The sequence below is a fragment of the Hemicordylus capensis genome, chromosome 2 (assembly GCF_027244095.1).
Source record: "Hemicordylus capensis ecotype Gifberg chromosome 2, rHemCap1.1.pri, whole genome shotgun sequence".
NCBI classification, from domain to species: Eukaryota; Metazoa; Chordata; class Lepidosauria; order Squamata; family Cordylidae; genus Hemicordylus; species Hemicordylus capensis.
In genome coordinates this window covers 232,674,939-232,696,447 of record NC_069658.1, presented here as the reverse complement: position 1 = coordinate 232,696,447, position 21,509 = coordinate 232,674,939, and the positions used below count along the sequence as shown (strand labels likewise).

The 21,509-nt window shown below is 45.7% G+C and overlaps 1 protein-coding gene across 3 annotated transcripts; it reads left to right on the top strand.

Moving 5' to 3' along the window:
- Positions 1-13: 13 nt before the first annotated feature.
- Positions 14-20,677, top strand: LOC128347724 (major histocompatibility complex class I-related gene protein-like). 3 transcript variants are annotated; one of them, XM_053302749.1, is made up of 6 exons: positions 14-433; positions 8,282-8,557; positions 9,569-9,844; positions 13,149-13,421; positions 15,327-15,410; positions 19,877-20,677. In XM_053302749.1, the coding sequence occupies exons 1-6, from the start codon at positions 424-426 to the stop codon at positions 19,927-19,929; spliced, it is 972 nt and encodes a 323-aa protein (XP_053158724.1). In that variant the 5' UTR covers positions 14-423; the 3' UTR covers positions 19,930-20,677. The 3 variants fall into 3 exon arrangements, with proteins under 3 accessions (XP_053158724.1, XP_053158722.1, XP_053158723.1); XM_053302747.1 differs by lacking the exon at positions 14-433 and adding an exon at positions 3,182-3,479; XM_053302748.1 differs by lacking the exon at positions 14-433 and adding an exon at positions 3,563-3,638.
- Positions 20,678-21,509: the final 832 nt, after the last annotated feature.

The following is a 21,509-nucleotide window of genomic DNA, read 5'->3' as shown; positions in this document are numbered from 1 at the left end:
TCAGATACCATCAATATTCTAATTTATCCAGGCTGCTTCTAACTTCTATATACTTATTTCTTGTAGACGGGCCATGCGTGGTGACGTGGTAGGAAGGAGGCGATTGGCTGAGTTTGCAAGCAGAAGCACCTGATTGGGCAGTGGGGATTCCATATGCAGAGTTTGCAAGCAGAAGCACCTGATTGGGCAGTGGGGATTCCATATGCAGATAGGGCGAAGGAGCCTGTGAGAGCAGAAGCACCATGGTGATTGGGCAGTGGGGATCCCCTATGCAGATAAGGAGGAGGGGCCTGTGATGGTTCAGGTCAGTTGGAATGCAGCTGTTACTGGTCGGAAGATGTTCTGGATATAAAAGGACAGCAGGCAGGGGTCTGCAAAAAGGCAGGTCCTGAGGGAGGAAAGAGCCCCTTCAGGAGAAGGAGGATGCCGTTGTGTAAATGAACAAAATCTGTTAACTCTGGGAGGGAGGAAGAAAAAACATGAAGGGAGGGGGAAGAAAGAGTGGAGGAGAGAGAGAGAAAAAAAGAAGGGAGGGGGAAGAGAGACCGAAGGGAGGGCAAGGGACGGGCCTGAGCCTGTCAGCAGCCTGACAGGGGAATGAGCAGCCATGGCGGCACTGGCAGCAAGGAAGGGTCCAGGCAACCACTGCTGCTGTTTGGGGCTACTGAGGCCATTAATATTTAGGAGTTATAAATAAGGTCTAATATGGGTAATAATCTAATCAGGAACTAAGTGGCATTATGAACCCAATGGTTTCAAAGACCTAAGGAAATGTCACATATATCTGCTTCCGGGTTGTTGTTTTTAAAGGAGGAAATGAGAATGCATTGGGAATGGAGGATTCAGGGAAGAACTGAGAATATTCTTGTAAACTTAATTCTTAGAAGCAAATTGACACAATAGTGCAAATATTTTTAAACATATGGAACAAGATTACCGGCTATACCCTATTATATGACATTATTGTTCTGAAAGGATACAAATGACAAGCAGCTGAAGATTATGCTGTCTCTCTTTTTAGCTCCAGTTTATTATTCCCTCTTTCCTCCCCTATGGGCTTTTATTACCCGCTATGAATACTTTATAATAACACTTTGAGAAGCTTAGCTGGATGCAAACAATTCGAAGTTAACTGCGAAGGATTAGAGATCTGTATAGAGGGGTTATTTAACTGCTGAAGTTTGACAGTTTATGCTACCAACTGTAGGTTATAAAGATCAGTCAAGGCTGGATTTAGTCTCCCTCCATTTATCTCTCCGGTTTGTTTGTTTGTTTTTCATTACATGCAGAGGGGACTGTTAGAGGTTTAGCTGATCTTTACATAAGAACATAAGAACAGCCCTGCTGGATCAGGCCCAAGGCCCATCTAGTCCAAGGCCCATCCTGTTTCGCACAGTGGCCCACCAGATGCCACTGGAAGCCACACACAGGAGTTGAGGGCGTGCCCTCTATCCTGCTATTACTCTCCTGCAACTGGTACTCAGAGGCATCCTGCCTATGAGGCTGGAGGTGGCCCACAGCCCTCCGACTAGTAGCCATTGATAGACCTTTCCTCCATGAAGTCATCCAAACCCCTCTTAAAAGCCATCCAGGTTGTTGGCTGTCACCACATCCTGTGGCAGAGAGTTCCACAAGTGGATCACGTGTTGTGTGAAAAAGTACTTCCGTTTGTTGGTCCTAGACCTCCTGGCAATCAATTTCATGGAGTGACCCCTGGTTCTAGTGTTGTGTGAGAGGGAAAAGAATTTCTCTCTCTCCACACTATGCATGATTTTATAGATCTCTATCATGTCACCCCGCAGTCGTCTTTTTTCTAAACTAAAAACTAAACTAAACTAAACTAAATCTAAACGAAACTAAATCTTTGTCAATTATTTTATTATGGTTTTTGAATACCAGTCTAACAAGATGGGATATTTATATATAGGTGGGCATGTGGCCTTGTATTTACAACACACATACTATTTTTGTTATGGCAGAATTCATGTTTTATTTTCTTATTTTCTTCTCCATTGAATATTCGAACGTATCCAAGTTTTTGAATAAATTTCCTTATTATTTATATAGGTTTGAAATCAGATGCAGGACAAAATTGGAGTGAGGGAACTTATATTCTCTTTCCTCTAGAATACAGAATTTAACCACCAATACTTAACATTTTTTGAGTTTGTGGTGTGGAGCTCAGACCATAGAGTATTGGGGATGTCTGGTTCTGCGCTCAAATTACTCACATTATTTCTATTTTGTACGTCATCGTTGGGTTGGTTCCCTCTTCCTTAGATTGCCTGACAGTAGGATGATCAACCAGGTTGGGGCTGACTTTTTTCTTTTTTTCTTTAGGGTTAGGGTTCAAGATTCTTTTATTGATAGCTACTGATACCCAGTTAAGGACTTTCTATTAATACTATTGTATTTTTCTTATGTCTTGGTTTTGATGGATATGACCTTGTATGTTAACTTGTTTGGTTTTGTTGGATTCTTAGAGATGTAACCTTTCTGTTTCTACTTATAATACTAAAAGCATTTTTTTTAAAAGAAGATAATTCTCTTAACATTATTGTACCATAATGCATTCATTCTTCTTCTGAAATTGGGTTCTGGAGTTCCCTATCCCATTAAAAAATATAAATAGGCTAGAGAGGGAACATCCTGATCAACAAATGATACTGTACTAATGTCTAACAAGCCATCGATCTTTTATTTTTGACGTTTGACAACATGATTTCTGCCTTTGTGTTTTCTCCAACACCTCCTATTTTTAAATTCTGTTAACAAATATCCCTTCAAATTAACTTGTTGAGTTAAGGGCTTTCTGTGTTCATTCAAGATCTTGAAGCAGGAAATTGCAGCTTCATCATTTCCTGGCAGAGTGGTGGACCTAATCCCAGATTTCACTGGAAAAGACATAATAAAGAGCCTCTGCTAGGGATTGAACCTGCAACCTTCTGCACCTGAAACAAGCGCTCTACGCACTGAACTATAGCTCCTATTTCTAGAGCGTGGGTTATTATGACATCAGACTAAGATTTCCTGCCCGCAGAGCAAGTGCTCTACTACCATTGAGCTACAATGCCTCCTTGTGTCTTTTTTAGAGGATTCACACAGAATCTTCTCGGCGCCCTGTAAGAGAATGATTTATTTTACTCACTGCTATCGTCCTGCTGCGTATTAAGCTCTCTTAATGCGCCTCATCCCTGTGAAGAACTTTCACTTTCAAAGGCTCCGCCTTGGCGAGATCTGCCCGGCAACTGATGATGCAATGCGGGCGACCTTTTCCGATTGGCCAATGCCTCCCTGAGCCACTCTTTCTCCACATTTCTCCTCGGGGAGCGAAGAGAGCGCCGCGAGAAAGAAATACTCGACAAGGGGCTCCTTCCTCTACTTCGCTCCTCTATCCAAAATGAGGCGTCTACCGCACTGGTACTTCTTGCACCTGGGGGCAGCTGTCCTGCTAGTGCTGCAAGAGCGGGGCTCCTCTGGTGAGTAACAGAAGGGGGGGGGGGGCGTTTAAATTGGCAGAGGAGGCGGGTGGGCTGGGATTTGTAGTCCGAGCTGAACTTGCTGCATGGGAGCAAGCAATATGGCAGTGGCCGGCCAAAGAAGGCGGCGGCGGCGGCGCGGGGAAGAAGTCGAAGAAGGTGAACGGTGGGCGGGCGGGCAGGCAGGCAAAAAGGCGGTGGCAGTCGGGGGAGAAACGGCGGCGAAACAGCTAGTTGTTCAAGAAGTCCACTCTGGGTGGGTGGGTTGGGGTGATGGTACTACGGGGGCTTTGACCCATTCAAAACTGCCCCCTCATGAAGTGGTGTTAGCCCCTCCACGGCAAAAATCCCAGAAAAGTTGGAATCTACTTTTATTACGGTGGGTTATTGTGCGTGTCGCTAAGTCGACACCGACTTGACGGCTCTTAATCAATCAATCAATTGTGTGTGTGCTGAGTCTGCTGCCGTCGCCCCTAAGTCCAGATTTGACAGCAGGAGATATCTATATTAGGGTGTATTTAAAAATCCTGCATTTTAAGAAAAAGGGGGGAAAGCGGGGGGCTTGGGGCTTTGCTTGTCCGCACCCCATCTTCCAGCTGCTTTTCTTGTCCCCATCACCCCACCCCACCCCAAGGCTTGGGTATGAATGCTTAGAGGAGAATGTATATTGATGGGAGGACCACAACAATTTCAGTCGGAAAAGTGGTGGAAAGATTTTATCTTCATCTATCCATTTCAACGCCTCCCTACCCCGCCATAATACCGCCACTCTCCCTCTCACTGGCGGAGGGAGGCCAGCCGCAGCCCGGGACGGGTAGAGTGGCCAGGTTCGCTTTTAATTTAAAGCCAAACAATACTAGGGGGGGGAAGCCAGAAAAAAACAAGCAAAGTTTGGACAGTTCCCTCAAAGAAGGGGGAGAAAAGGAGGTAGTTTGAATTTTGAAACCAATATCATTAAGGATGCAAATAGGAAACAGCAACAGCATCTAGAAAAGAGGTATGTGAGTGCACATGTCACATCATCATACCTGGAAAAGAAACCTCTCTCCCATCTCTTTGTGCTGCTGCCCTTGCCCACTTCTTAGCTCAGAATCTGCCTCCAAACTCCTCACTAATTCTCTGCCTTCAGCCTGTCCTCGCTCTTGGGTCACTTGAGCTCTCCACTGTACTAAAGGAGAGCTGGTTCTGCGTATCAGCACTCAGCACCGGAAACCATTTCCCAGTGTCATCACTTGTAAAAAGCTTAGCACTTGGATAGGCGCTGCACAGATAAAGAATAAGAATGCAGAGACAAGTACTGTCTGAGGGGTGGCGGCCGGTGGCTCTTTCCCTGCGGGTGCCCCTCCACCTTGCTGTATGAGAGAGAGTAAGGAGTTCCTATCAGCTGATCTGCTGGCTTGAGTCTGCTTTTTTTTGTCAGCTGCAGCTGCAGGGAAAATGATAGCTTATCAGGCAAGCAGCTGCCTGCGCAGTCTGCACTAGGTGACTGCCAAGATTTGCAGCTCTTCCACGGATAGGAATGCAACAAATATTTATGTACCAGTTTTCAACAAAAGTTCCCAAAGCGGTTTACATAGAAAGAGAAAGAAAATGGCTCCCTGTCCCCGAAAGGCTCACAATAACAAAATAAAAATAAAATAAATCTTCAAAGACTCTGGAGGCTTGGAGCAAGCCAGAATCAACATGTGCTATGAAGTGACCCTGTTCTATTTATGGCGGGGAAATACCCATCTAGTCCATGGGGGTGGACTCCCTCTCCTGTGGCAGGTCTTCAAGGAGAAGCAGAATAATCTTCGCTTAGGGATGTTTGAGCTCTGGTTTCCCTGCATGGAGCAGGGCCAGAAGAACTTACCCTGGTATTGAACAGTGGTGCTCTCTTACCCCTGGACTTTGGGACCAAAGTCCAGGGCCTCCACAGTCCCTGGGGGCCCCCCAAATCCTCTTTAGTCTGTCCTGGGTGGAGTAGTTGCTGCTGGTTCGCACTGTACCAGGTGACTGAGTGTGATTATTATCTGTGCCGGATGCTTTAGAGACGGGGGGAGTGGGGGGACACAGGTGTGTCATGATGTATATGTGTGTGTGTGTGGAGATGATGCTTAACTTGCAGTGTTGGAGAGGGGGCCTCCAGCAGGCAGAAGGACCTCCACAGGCCTTTAGGTCCAGGCTCCAAAATTACCTAGGTGCACCTCTGCTGGACCCACAGGGCTCAGCTCAGGCCCACAGCCTCTGCCCCACCCCACTGTTTTGAGAACCGTTTTCATGCTCTGTAAAGGAATTCATTCATTCAATCATTCGATTTCTATCCTGCCCTTCTAGAAATGGCTCAGGGCGGTTTACACAGAGAAATAATAAATAAATAAGATGGAATGTAAAAGCATTCCTGTAAAGGAATGCAAAAAAATAAAAAATAAAAAATCTTCCATTTTTGAAGACCTTAATTACCAGGACAGCTTCCTTTATAGCTGGCGTGTTTAGCCCACCATAAAAAGGAAAGGTTGTGCCGTTGAGTCGGTGTCGACTCCTTGCAGCCACAGAGCCATGTGGTTTTCTTGGTAGAATACAAGAGTGCTTTACCATAGCCATCTCCTGCACAGTGTGAGATGATGCCTTTCAGCACCTTCCTATATCGCTGCTGCCTGATATAGGAGTTTCCCATATTCTGGGAAACACACCAGCAGGGATTTGAACCAGGAAAGGACTAGGCTTGAGCCCGAAACCTTTCAGAGGCCATTATAGAGGCCTCCGAAATGTTTTGGCTACCGAGGCTGTTTCAGAGGCAGTGGGGGTGGCTCTTTAAGGGTGGGGGAGGGTGCACTCACCCCTCCCGCCACATTTCCCCTGCTGGTTTTCCATTGTTTTAAAGCCCCTGGGGGCGGCAGTGTACCTCCCTGCTTCCCCGTTCCCAGCTGGAAGTAGCCGGAAGTAACAAGGCACCTGTGCGCCTGTCGTGTATGAGCGCACACCCATTTGTTGTGCATGCATTCGACAGGTGCATGCACGTTTGATACTTCCGGCCAGGAACGGGAACTGGGCAGCAGGGAGGTACGCTGCCACCCAGAGGGGCTTTAAAACAATGGAGCGCTGGCGGGGGAAGTGTGGCGGGAGGGGTGAGTGCAGCCTCCCCTGCCCTTAAGGGAGCACCCCTGTCGCCTCCGGAACACTTTCAGGCACATCCCTAGAAAGGACCTCTTGGGCCTTATTCACATGGGCAAGTTATCACAAGGGAGGAGGAATAATCATTATTTATTTATTACATTTCTATACCGCCCTATCCAAAAGTTCTGGGCAGTGTACAACAAGTAAAAAACAAAGGCAAATATAATTTAAAATAAGCTACTTAAAACAATATTAAAACAGATTTAAAAACAATTCAGAATAATTTAAAACCAATTAAAATACTGAAAAACAATTTTAAATACCTTGGAAAGCCAGGCCAAACAAGTATGCCCTTAGCACTCTCTTGTCAGCCAACAATGAGTCCAAACTACAGATATCTGTCGGGAGTGCATTCCACAGACCAGGAGCAGCTACGAAGAAGGCCCAGTTCTGAGTTGCCATAAGATGGCAATAAGGGATAAATACCACAAACTCCTAAAGAGGAGTCTAGATGTGCAAAAACATTTACCTCTTAGTTGATCTTCATGCTGATGTCAGCAGTGGGAAAATGTCAGCCTCTGCTTGGATTAGTGAGTGAAATGGAATAGAGGCAAAAAGGAAAATCCCATTTGTTGGGTTCTCAAAATCTAGAGTTTCTAGACTGTCTAGAATTTCCCTCACTTTCATGGCCCAGACTTCTGACTCAGAAGAGTCAGAGGAGGAACAGGAGGATTCGCCTGCCAGTGAGGGCTCAGAGGCACGACAACAGGATTGGGCAGGGAGACCAGACTCTGGAGCTGAGGAATCGGAACAGCTGCCAGACATGAATCCTGATCAGAAGCAGGCTGATCAGGAGGAGGCTGGGATTTCACCTGTCTTGAGAAGACGTCTCAAGAGGAAAGCTCAGTGGGAGACACGCAGGCGCAGGAGATCACAAGAGAGGAAGCAGAAGTGCTGACTCAGGGAAGCCTGATTGGCTGCTGGTTCTCTTGAGCCATATCTTAAGCAGTCTGTGATTTCCACCAATGCTGTTAGCAACTTTTGCTGACTGCGGACTGTGTTCTATTTTGAATTCTCATCTTTTTTGAGTTCCAGTTTGCCCTTGTTCTGTTCTTTCCTGCTCTGTGTTCTTGTTCCATTAGTTCCTTGCTCTGTTGTTTTCTTTTCAGTTATTACTCAGTTATTGTTAGAGGGGGGTACCTAGTTCAGTTCAGGGGACATAATTTTTACTATTTTCTTTGGGAGCCTTTTGTTTTCCTTCATGCAGCTTCGCTGCTACTTTCTGTTTAACTTTCAGGGGGAGTGCTGAAGGGGGTTGTAAATCCTGTTGGGTTAGCTGAGTTAACAGATTTATGACACTCACTAGTTAAAATGGGAGGGGCACAGACCCCATTTTTTCCAGACATATTTAGTTACTTTTGGAAATGAGGACTAAGAGGATAAGCCAAAGGCTGTATCAAAAAGCTGGGTTTGATGAAGTATACCATGTACAGGTCCGGGAAGGCAGTTTAAGAAGTAAGAGGGACTAAAATGCAGGCAAAGCTAGTCACCTCACCCATGGCAGTGGTTGTGTTTTATGGTGTGGTAAAAGACAGCCCTTCTGCCTGCATGGACAAGGCAGAATCATGGGAAGGGGGGCTTTATAGCTGGCTGGAGTATCCTCTGCTTCAGACCTCCTAACTGAGTGCCCCTCTCTTCTCTTGTAGGCTCCTCATCACATTCCTTGTATTTATCGCACATTCTGGTGTCGGAACCCATCCAGGGCATGCCCCAATTCATTGCTTTTGCATATGTGGATGACCAGCTCATTGGCCACTATGACAGTAACAGGAGGAGGTGTCTCCCTGATGTACCCTGGATGAAGAAGGCGGAGGAGGAGGATGCCAGCTTCTGGGATTGGACCACAAAGAGAGTAAAGTATTCCGAGATGCTGTTTCGAGGAGATTTACTGATCCTGCAGAAACACTACAACCACAGCAGGGGTGAGTGGAGGCTGGGAAGGGCATGGATTTCCCCTTCCATGGGCAAGAGACAGGAGATCAGGAATGAGGAGGGGAAGGGGTGGCCTTCCAGGAGAGAAGCTTCCTTTCATTTCACACCTCCACAACCACAATCATCACCCCATATGACTTTTGTCATCGCCCAGAAAGTATGGAATTGAAAGGAGACACAGACTTTGTTTGGGGTGAGGAGGAGACCTCCCTTAGTTCAACTTATGGACTGGGGCAATGAGTTTCTCCTTCCACCTTTCTCTCCTCATCCCCTGTACCATGCCAGATAGTAAGCAGTCGATCTACACAGTTCCTTGTGGGTTTTACAGAAATATGCCATAACGTTTCTTGTAGATCACATTTTTGCCCATTGGCTGCTTTATAAACATCTCTGATCTAATGCTCCATAATTTTGACAAGGCTCAAAAATATAGATGCAAGAGGTGGAATTCTATAGACTCAATATTTTTATGAGCAAGCCTCAGAAATTCACCAGCTAATCTCAGCTCACCTCTGTGCCCACTGATTGCATCATGCAAACCCAGAGTTCAGGATTTTTAGTTTTGGCTCTGAAACGGCAACATAGTGAGATTTCCACTAGCAATTCAGAAAGGCTCAGATACTCCATAAGACACAGTTCTGAACTAGAACAAAGTGGGCCATCTTGGCTGATGCCAGGCACTCCAGTCTCCCCATCTTGAATTGGGACTCCAAGACAAATGAAAAGTGAAGGGCTGGTTATAAGTGAGCATGATTGGTGACAATGCACAACATCGTGACTGATCATGTGGTCTGGGACCCCAATATGGGGAGGAGATGTCAGCCCTATTTGTTGAAAGACTCCCCTCCAATGCAACCCTTCTGATATCAGTTTTTTCAGTCTAAAAAAGTGGGTGAGGAAAGGTCCTCCCTGCACTAATTGGAATAGCAATCAGGTGGGGTGTGGGCCCCCTGCCACCCTGTTCTGTCCCTGATGCCCCCACCTTGTGGGTCTCCTTTCAGGGCTTCACACCTGGCAGCGCGTGTTTGGCTGTGAAGTCAGTGAAGAAGGACGCCAAAGAGGATATTATCGGTATGCCTATGATGGAAGGGACTTCATCAGCCTTGACAGGGAGACCCTCACTTGGATAGCAACTGATACGAAGGCCGAGATGGTCAAGAGGAAATGGGAGGCTGAACCTAGTATCTTTCAAGGGAGGAGATACTTCATGGAGGAGGAATGTACTAAGTTCCTGCAGAAATTCTTAGAGTATGGAAAGCAAACTCTGTTGAGGACAGGTGAGGCTGGTGGGGAAGGGTAACACTTCTTCTACACACTGACTCCCCTTCTTGCATTCATCTTAGACGTGCAGCTGAATGAGATGGTAGAATACAGACTGCATTCAGACCGCAGCTGAGGATGACTCAGCATGGCTTCTGCAAAGTGCAGTCCTGCCTCACTAACTCTTGAGAGTGCCACAGGAGGGATGTGGATGGATGTGATCTTTGTATGTTTGGAATTCCCAAAAGCTTTAGACAAACTCTCTCAGCAAAGGCTCTTGAGTGAACTTCACAATCCTAGGATAAGAGGAGAGGTCCTTTTATGAATTAGTAACTATACTAGATGGGTATAGTGCATTTTCTATGGTATAGAACTGGAAGCAAAGAGTAGGAATGAATGGACATCTCTCACCATGGAGGGAGATAAGGAGCTGGGTTTGCAAAGGATCAGTATTGGGATTGGTGCTTCACAGCTTGGTTATACGTGATCTGGCTGAAGGGGGTTGCCAAGTTTGCAGATTGCCAGGTTTGCAGACGATACTGGCTGATGCTGTGCAGTGTAAAGCAGACAGTGGCTGAAGTGCCTGTGTTGCTGTCAGCATATAAAACAACACCTATGGTACTGCACAAAAGCTCGCTTGCACTAAAATCTGGAAATATGCAAGTGGTGTCATGTAAATCTAAGTATTAGCACAAGAGCACACTTCTACAATGCCATAGACTTTTTTTTTAGACCTCTGCAGTAGCATGGATGGTTCAGCACTGCCCATGTTACACAGCACAACATGTCACTCTTTGAATTATTAAAGGTAAAGGTAAAGCTGTGCCTTTGAGTCAGTGTCAGTTCCTGGCGACCACAGTGCCATGTGGTTGTCTTTGGTAGAATACAGGAGGGGTTTACCATTGCCTCCTCCCGCACAGTGTGAGATGATGCCTTTCAGCATCTTCCTATATCACTGCTGCCTGATATAGGTGTTTTCCATATTCTGGGAAACATACCAGCAGGGATTTGAACCGGCAGCCTCTTGCTCAATAGGCAAGTCATTTCCCCACTGTGCCATTAGGTGGCTCTTGAAGTATTAGGGTGGTGAAAATCAATGTTGATCTCACAAAACACTCACAAAGGATTTCTCTTACTTGGGGAATGTGCAACAAAATTGCTAATGAAGTTAGAATCTTAGACTCATAGGCTGACATACTGTACAATGTTCTGACTGCCTTGTAATGGAGCATGTGTGCAGTTGTGAAGAATGCTCTTGCACAACTTTGCACATGTTTCATTGAAAGGCAGATGGGACGTTGCACAGTATGTCAGCCACAGAATTTTGGAATTAGAAGTGACCTTGAAGGTCTCCTATTCCTGCTCCCTGAAGTTCACAGTAGGTACGTTTAAACTGAAACATATTAAGGCAAAAAATAATAATTTAATGTATTTTCTGGTGCAGTCTGAACTGGCAGTGACTAACAGAGAAAGACTTCTTGGGGTTGTGGCTGACAGCTCAATCAAAATATCATTTGTTGTTTTTACCATTCTTATTGATATTATTTATATACTGCTTTTTCAACAGAAAAGTTCCCAAACCAGTTTACATATAAAAAATAATAATGGGAAGATGGTTTGTTGTCCCCAAAGGGCTCACAAACACAAGGTGGACAAAAGCAACAGCCATTAAAGGAGTGCAGTGCTGGGATTGAATAGGGCCAATTGCTCCCCTGCTGCCCAGTATCAAGAGAATCAGCTCTTTCAAAGATGCCTCTTTGCCCAGTTAGCAGGGGCATGTGGGACCTAAACCAGTTCAGCTGTTGGGACTTGGTGACATTTCTCCAAAAGTCCCCCACCCCACAAATTCACATGGGAATTGACACGAGGGCCCTTCCTTGCATTAGAAGACCACATTCTTCTTACCAGGCTGTCATGGCCGGATACCAACTGGCTCTGTGATTAAAGAGACACCAAGTGGATTTTTTCCTTCTGGCTGTCTCCACTAAACATCCCACCAGACCTCTGTCTCATACCTGCCTTAGGTAGTGTTGTATGGCACATAGGTGTGGGGTGGGGAAGTCAATATAGACAGAAACCACGAGATCGGAGTTAAAGATGTGTTTTTACTTGAGAGAGGAAAAGAGTGATTTTAACAATAGGTTTTTGGAAATGTTTCTGTATAAAGAACTATAAGAGCAAAAGAGAAAAATTAAAATGGGATAAACGCATGCAGTCACCCTTTTCTAAACAGAATCCCAACACACTCACTCTTACCAGAAGCTCCCTTCATCAGCCATTCTTTCTCCAGCATTCCTGTTTCTTTTCCACTGTGATTTCTCCACATCCAGCCTTACACTTTCCCTTGTCCCTGTCCTGCTCTGACTCGGCTTATGTCTTGCTTTCTCAAACCACAGCCTTTTTATCCCCACATGTCTTCCCACCTCCTCTTGAATAGCCAGTCAGGAGAGTGCACTTTGTTTAACCTTTAAACCTTTGGATGGGGTCTCAGCAACTCCCCTTGAATTAAACTTGATACCTTCACCCTTATATTAAAAGGTTTCTTTTAGGCCAGCAACAACTTCCAGCTGAACTTCTGACCCTTCCCCTGTACAGGAGAACTTCCAGTTTCACGGGGGTTCCATTCCCCACTGCTACTGCAAATACGGAAACTGCAAATATGGGGGCATTGGGGCAATGGGATCACGGGGGTTAGGTTCCCGGAGGTCGGGGAAATGCTACAAAAAAGGGAGCAATGGCCCTAAAAATGTGGGGAGAAGTAGCCTACCGTGATCCGTGGATCCTTGGCAACATAGCAATGCTCCCCAAAGCAGGAAAGTGGCCAACAATCATGTTGTTGTTTTTCTTCAAAAAGAGCCATTTTGAGGCTCCTGATTTCAAAATGGCAGCTGGAAATGACCTCCGAGGTCATTTCCAGCCACCTCCAACCTGCGGATATGTGAAAATTAACCCCTTAGTTGCCTTCCCCCTGCGTATACCGAGGTTGGGTGCCAATTCCTCGACTGTGGATATGCAAAACCGTGGCTATGGAATCCACAGTTAACGAGAATCTCCTTTAATTACCTCTCAAAGTAAACTTTTGACCTGGGGGAACAATTACCCAAACTAAACTTTTGTCTTGGTCATACAACCTTATTAGTTGGAACTTTTAACCCTTGTATAAAGAAGGAGAAGAAAACCACCCTGACCTCTGCACAAACAAGGTCAACCAGAAAATTAACCCATGCATCCATTTTACTACAAAAAATGGCATTCAGCTCAGTCCTTCACACAGCCAGTGGAAAGCTGCCTTAAACTGGGCTAATGTTGCTGTTTTCACAGAGCAGCCAATAGTGAAGGTTAACTATGATGGTCTGGAAACCCTCATCTGTCATGCCCATGGCTTCTATCCCAAGGAGATCGATGCCGTCTGGAGGAAGGATGGGGAGGTCTGGGAGCACGAGACCTTCCGTGGGGGTGTCACTCCCAACTCGGATGGGACCTACCACACCTGGCTCAGCGTCAAGGTCAATCCTAAAGACAGGAGCCACTACCAGTGCCACGTGGAACATGGCAGCTTGACGGAGCCCCTGGTCTTTTGCTGGGAGGAGCCTGGTAAGAGACTGCAAAGTAAGGACAGGCTGCCTCATTTGGGGCAGGGTGGCAGATGGTGAGAGCTGGATTTTCACCCAGGGAGGAAGGAGGGAGGGACAAAAACCAGGAGAACCCTTCAGCAACAGCACAAACTCCAAGAATATCACTCGTTGAATCCCTGCGTACACTTTTGGGTGCAAAGCAAGTGAGGGATGTGACCATTAAGAGGGGCTAAGCAAAGTTAGCCTGGGGAAGGGGGCAACTCCCTTCAAGGCCCCCAGATTCTTCTCTAGGCATGCAGGTGGAGAGAGGACCATGCAAGCCTCCTTTGGTTCAGTGCATCCTTTGCATCCTCTAATCCAGGGGTTCCCAATCTTGGGTTCCCAGACATTGCTGGACTTCAGCTCCAGCAGACAATGGCTGGCAACCAGACTAACACGGCACTAGTACAACACGTTTGCACTAGTGCCGTGTTAGTCTGGTTGCAAGCCATTATCACTTATGAGCAACCTGAAAATCAGCAAATGGACAGGACTGTTAGTATGAGCTGTATGATGGGGGGACATGATAGTCTTCCAGAGCCTCTGAACTTTGCCTTGGAGAGTTTGGTGCAGTGCTGTACAACTGTCTCCATCCAGCTGTTTTTGGTCTGCAACTTCCATCATCTCCCGCCACAGTGGCCAAAACTCAGGGATGATGGAAGCTGTAGTCCAGCATTTGCAGTAGGCAGAGTTGTGTAGCAATGGTCTAGTGAGGGACTTCAGGGGAGACAGCGGCAGAACCCTTTGCAGGGAGGAGAGAGGGTTTTTTGGCAGGATCTGGAAGGTGAATGCTCCCCTAGGGGAAAGGTGAGGGGCTCCCCATGAGGGAGTTTCTTCTTCAATGGGAGCAGTACCCAGGCACTGTCAGTAACTCCCAGAAGCCCCCTGTGTGTGTGTTTGGGGTGTATCCCTGGAAGAAGGATATGGGTGAACAGAGTACATAGGAACATAGGAAACTGCCATATACTGAGTCAGACCATTGGTCTATCTAGTTCAGTATTGTATTCACAGACTGGCAGCGGCTTCTCTAAGGTTGCAGGCAGGAATCTCTCTCAGCCCTATCTTGGAGAAGCCAGAGAGGGAACTTGGAACCTAGATGCTCTTCCCAGAGCGGCTTCATCCCCGGAGGGGAATATCTTGCAGTGCTCACACATCAAGTCTCCCATTCATATGCAACCAGGGCAGACCCTGCTTAGCTATTGGGACAAGTCATGCTTGCTACCACAAGACCAGCTCTCCTCAACCTTGTTGAAATGAGCAGCAGAAACATGTGGATTTTATTGCTGTGTGGGGGAAGATGCAGGTGCGCACTACCATTTAATTTAATTAATTTATTTTATTTAAAATATTTATACCCCGTCCCTCCAGTGCACTACTGCTTGGGGCAGCTCAACAATAAGATAGACACAAGATACAATAAAAGTAATAAAATTAACTAAATTAAACAAAAAGTTTGTCAGATTAAAAACCACAGTCATTATTAGGTTCAAATTAAAGGTTATTTTAAAAGCGAAAAACTGAAAATTATAAAAAGCTAAAGAACCTACCAGATATAACAAAACAAAAAAAGGAGCATTAAAAATTCCTCCTTAAAAAGGTGTGTTTTAAGATTTTTTTTAAAAAACACTGCGGGAGGAAGCATGGAGAAGCTCTTCAGGGAGAAGAATTAAATTGTTGCATGAGATTGGTCAAGGCCCTTTGAATGGAAGAAGCTTTGCTGCTGGGCTCTAGTGGGCCTCCCTGGTGAGGGAATTCTGCTCTCTCAAGGCTACTGAAGGAGGAGGACTGGAGGTCCCAGTTCCAGTGTCTCTGGTTCAAGCATCTCTGCTCGAGGCCTTGGGGAGCTGCTTGCAGTCTGACTCAAGAGATGTTTGTCTGATTTCAGCCTCCGTGCTGCTGGGAGTCATTGTGGTATCCATCTTCGCAATTCTGGTTGCTGTTCTGCTGATGGTTGGGATTGTTTGCTACAGTAAGTAACGTTAATACAGTAAATTGTTTACTACAGTAAGTAAACTGAATGGATTTGATGGATTGCATATGTGCATAGATTCTCATTTGTGAACGGCTCCTCAAATTTTGCCGCCTGAGGCAGATGCCGCCTCTGCACTAATCCGCCACTGCCTCCCACTCTTGTTTGGCACTGGCACCAGAGCATAAGAGAGGGAGCTGTAAGGAGGGGATTGGAAGAGAGCAGAGCGGGTGAGTGGGCTGCTGTCGTCCACGTTACGGAGAGAGAGAAAGGAGGAGGAAGGGGGGAGAAAAGGAGATATTTTTTCCTCCTCTTGCACGGAGATCACCTTTCTTTCACCTTGCAAAGTCCTGCAACCTCCAGTTTCCTCTTTGGTGCTTCCTCCTTTTGCAAGTTGCTGCAAAACTAAACTAGATACTGTGCCGCTGGAAGGAGAGAAGAGGAGTTGGTGTGTCACCCATGCTGTTTTCCTTCCTTATTTAAATCGATGTTGCTCTCACATCGAACTTTCCCTGACAGCAGGCTTTAATTAGTGGCATCCCATCTGCCAACTACCCCCCAACCCACAAGCCAGTGGGGCACTCAGTTTGAAGAGTTTAGAATCTTTGGTGTGTTATGAATCCTTATTGGGATGCATTATAAAAAAATCATTACACACCAAAGAGTCTACTCTAAACACCTCAAAAATTCCTCAAACAAATAACAACAACAACAACAAAACAGAGTAACCAACTGGCTTGCAGTTTGGGGGGTAGTTGGCACCTAATGTGCCCTACCCTCAAAACTGCTTTGGGCCATCTTCACACAACCCACAGGGAGTAATGGGGCCACCTCAAATCCCCATTATAACCTATGGCAGAAAAATTAAAACCACTCCAAATACAAAAATTCCTTAAAAATCACCCCTTTGCCCGATTTCTTGGGGTTTGGGTGGTAATTGCCACCCATTGGGCACTATCACCCTACCTTCTCTGGTACCCCCTGGCCCTTTAAATTATTCCTAAATAGATTCGAGATCAAATCTGAATCAAATTTGGGCTGATTCAAGGTTGACTCAAACCTGGCTGATTCAATTCAACCTCAAATTTGTTTGTTTGTTTGATTGATTTATATATTGCCCTTCCAAAAATGGCTCAGGGCAATCACAAAAAACGATTTGTGCACCTCCCTAGTCCCTAGGCAGATAATCCTCCACTTCTGTTCGCTCTTATGAGATCTCAGGATTTTTCCTGGTACTGAGAATAGTTTGAAGAAATGCCTTTATTCAGACTCTCTCAGCCAGGCTATAGAGGTCTGGTTTTCTTCTCTGGGTCTCCTGAAAAACTTGCCTCAGATTAGCCTCATAACACAAACCAGTTACAACTGCAACAAAAATATGAACTAGATTTCTATATACTACAGCTCTCTATACCCTTCTCCACATTGACTGGGTGAGGAGGAAAGAGAAGAAGACGGTGAGACTTCTCTGCAGCCCCCAAGCAAAGGAGACACTTTGCAATAGATTGTCAGCTGCTTTTGATGCTTTTAAGGGGAAAGCTCAGGAAGATTACCTGATCTGTTCTGATCCTCCCATATCTTGCTCCAAATAAGGCTATTATGGAAGTACAAAAAGTTTATCAGATAGAATAAGAATGTTTCAGCAACAATCCTGTGAGGTAGGTTAGGATGAGAAAAAGTGACTTCTTTTCATCCTACCTCATTTTCTCATCCTATCTCAGATTGTGCAAACTATCGCACAATATCCTTAATTTCACCTGCTAGCAAAATAATGCTCAAGATCATCCAGTGCAGATTAGAGCCCTATGTAGAAAGGGAAATGCCGGATGTTCAAGCTGGTTTCAGAAAAGGCCAAGGAACAAGAGACATCATTCCTGATGTATGCTGGATAATTGAGAAAGTCAAAGAAAACCAGAAAGAAGTCAATATGTGCTTTCTTGACTATAGAAAGGCCTTCGATTGGGTTGAACATGTCAAGTTGTGACATATCCTTAGGAAAATGGGTGTCCCAGAAGATCTAATTGGTCTCATAAGAAACCTATACACAGGGTAGGAAGCCAATGTCCAGACAGAACATGGTGAAACGGACTGGTTCCACATCGACAAAGGAGTAAGACAAGGCTGTATACTTTCTCCCTCTTTGTTCAATTTATATGCTGAACATATACTGAGAGGAGCTGGATTGGAAGAGGATGAGCATGGTTTTAAAGCTGAAGGAAGAAACATCAATAACCTGCACTACGCTGATGACACCACTCCGATAGCTGAGAATGTGGATGATCTGCAAGCTCTCGTAATGAAAGTCAGAGCACAGTGAAAAAATGAGACTACAATTAAATGTAAAGAAGACTAAACTAATGACAATGGGTACAGCAACCAGCCTCAGAATTGACACTGAAGTGATGGATAGCTTCTGCCTCTTAGGATCGACCATCAAAGCATCCTGCAGTCAAGAAATACGCCGCAGACTAGCACTTGGTAGGGTTGCAATAAAGGCCTTGGAAAGGATATTTAGATGCCATGACGTGTCTACACCTACAATGATTAGAATCATTCAGACTATGGTTTTCCCCGTGACACACTATGGATGCGAAAGCTGGACTTCGAAGAAGCAAGATAGAAAAGTATTGATGCTTTTGAACTTTGGTGCTGGAGAAGACTTTTGAGGATATCATGGACAGCCAGGAAAACAAACCAATGGATCATAGAGCAAATCGATCCAGAATTTTCACAAGAGGCACAAATGACCAGGCTCAAACTATCATACTTTGGACACATTATATGAAAACCCAGCTCCCTTGAGAAGTCTATGATGCTAGGACAAGTTGAAGGAAAGAGAAGAAGAGGACAACCAGCAGCAAGGTGAATGGACTCGATTACGACAGCAATGAATGCACCACTGCAAGACCTTAAAGGCCAAGTTGAAGACAGATCATCCTGGAGATAATCTATCTATGTGGTTGCTAAGAGTCGATACCGACTTGACGGCACTTAATCAATCAATCAATCTCATTTGGATAACTTCATGGAGGAGAGGTCTATCAACGGCTACTAGTTGGAGGGCTACAGGCCACTTCCAGCCTCAGAGGCACGATGCCTCTGAGTGCGAGTGTCAGGGGAGTAACAGTAGGAGAGAGGGCACACCCTCAACTCCTGCCTGTCAGCTTCCAGTGGCATCTGGTAGGCCACTGTGTGAAACAGGATGCTGGACTAGATAAGCCATGGGCCTGATCCAGCTGAGCTGTTCTTATGACTTGTGAAAGGTCATCCAGTGAGCTTTATAGCTGAGTGGGGAAGGATTTGAACTCAGATCTTTCCAATTCTAGTCAACTCCCCTCTTCTTACTTATTAATTCAGGGGTTCCTAACCTTTTTAAACAAGTGTCCCCCTTCTGTGACAAACCTTCAGCTCAGGTACTCTACAGAGATTTTCTTTGTGTGTCTACACACAAACTGAAACACACAGACACAAACACCAATGTTACATTTATGAAATGGGCTGCTCCAGTCACTGGTTTACATCCAGCCTAAGTTACTCATGAGTACTTCCACTGAAGTTGAGTAATGTAGTCTGTAATGTATGAGTAATGTTGTCTGGATGTAAGCCAGTGACTGGAGTAGCCAGTCTGATAACCATAACATTGGGTGTGTGTGTGTGTGTGTGTGTGTGTGTGTGTGCGCGCGCGTGTGCGTGCGCGTGCGCGCGTGTGCCACATATATACTTTTAAAACACAAATAGTACTGGTACCCCTAGTTGGGATTAATTTATTTTAATTATTCTGAAATTACCTAGCTGCATCCCTGCTCCTTCCTGCAACCTTAGAGAAGCCACTGGCAGACTGTGTAGACAATACTGAACTGGATGGACCAATGGTCTGACTCGGTATACGGCAGCTTCCTATGTTCCTAAGACTATTCTTCTTACTGTAGACTCTGTGGGGAAAGTGCCCCAACTTTAAAGGGCTTCTGCTTTCCTGTGAGGCAAATCTCTAGTCTTTCCCAGAAATAAGACAAACTGTTTCCTGTTCTGGCTGTCCTCTTTTCTGGATTGAACTTGTGGAGCGTTTCCTTTCTCTGTTACTCTGAAGGATCGTGGCTCTGCTCAAGATGGAAATGACAGTCTTTAAAAAAAATCTTCAGGTAGAGATTCCTCCTCTGGGTCAAAATAGCTGAGTGTCCCTTTGTGGCCTCTCTCTCCTTGTTCAGTGCACAACTTGGCTCAATTGCTTGAGCATCCGTGGAGATGCATTTGCTGTGCTGGGACCTCTAAATGTCACCCTCAGTTCTGCTTGTAGCACATTTTTCTGTGTGTGCCTTGATGTGTGTGTCAGAGACTGATGGTTTCAGCCTGGAGGCCTGGACTAGATGGCCTTTGCGTCCCCTCGAGCTCTGTGACTCCAATGCCGCCATACTGACATGTCCATGATGCTGGCTAATAACTTTGCATTCTGTTGTTTTTTATTTATTTAGCATTATCTGATAAGGAAGCCAAGAGAAACCAAGACTTGAACTCCACCTCCTGAGAGCCGCTGCCAACCCTGGACATCCCGCCTAACCCTGCCTCTGGCCCCAGCTGCAGCATCCTATCTCCAGGCAGTAGAGGGATTTGGACTGAAGGGGAATGGCTTTCAGAGGGCTTTAGGCTTATCTCTCGACTGAGATGCAATAGTATTGAGATCAATCAGCAATAGGCTAAATATTACATATTCAACATCCAGTTGAATAAAACAATTTTTAAATATTACTTATTCAACAGGGAGGAGGGCTGGTCTTGTGGTAGCAAGCATGACTTCTCCCCTTAGCTAAGCAGGGTCTACCCTGGTTGCTGAGAGAGATTCCTGCCTGCAACCTTGGAGAAGCCGCTGCCAGTCTGTGAAGACAATACTGAGCGAGATAGACCAATAGGCTGACTCACTAGAAAGCAGCTTCCTATGTTCCTAACATCTAGTTCAACAAAGGTTATATCATCATGAATAGTTCATATGCGTGTACAGAATCTTGGACTTTCTTGTTCCGGTACTGAATGAACAACATCCATTTAGGAACAAATGTATCCTCATCAGGGTTGTTTCTACTGAGGTGTGGGACCCAGGTCAAATTGGGGGGTGGGCACCCTGAATGGACACCCTGAATTCAAAATTTTAAATGATTTTAATTGTTAATTGATTGAATGTTTTAAATGATTTTAATTGTAAACCACCCAAACGCAAGTTTTGGGCAGTATAGAAATATTTTGATTTTTTTTTTAAAAAAAATAAAAAGTTGAAAGGGTCTCTTGCAGTGTTGACTGTAAGAAGGATTCCCAGATGTTGACTACAACTCCCACAATCCCCAGCCAAAGGCCATTGCCAGGGTCAGTGGTGGGCGGTGCAGAGATTCCTGTCTGGGCTCTCTGCACTGTGAATGGCCCCCAGAGCATGGCTCCTGCTGCAGTGGCTGTGCTCTGACCCAGCCAGGCCCTACAACGCACAGTAACCGGCTACACATAACAATTGAGTCTCTGGCTGGTCGATACTCTGCTCTCGTCTGGATCAGTACAGCAGCTGCAGTGAACGCCATAATCTGGGGCTGGTTGCAGTGCAGAGTCTTGAGGCAGGAATCTTGGGACCACTGCCGCTGGTCCCTCTGAGCCGCCAGGACTGCCCCACGTGGGGAAGGGGTGATGGCTCAGGGATGCTTCAGGGCATCATTGGCCCCGGTTCTCTCTCCTGCAAGGACAGCCTGATCCCTCTACCTGGAATGTATGTAATAAGTAAGTATAATAGAAAGAAACTGTTGGAAGTGAAGGACTCTGCACTGTCTCATGTCTCAATGACAGAGGGAGACAGACTAGTGAGTCAGAGTGCTAGAGGGGTCAAGACACTGGTCATCCCTTCTCTACTGTTCTGACACTGTCCCTTTGATATGAAGTTTGCTACTCTTAGGGCCTGCCTGCCTGCCTGCCTTGCCACTTGCTCTTCCTTTTCTTTTCCCTTGCAACACCCACACTGCTCTCTCCCTGCACCATGTGTGCAGAGATGCAGAATCCATCTCTCTCCATCCAGCTAGCTAGTTAGATTAGAGATCATATCTCTCCACTTTACTATCTAGAATGGAGTTCACC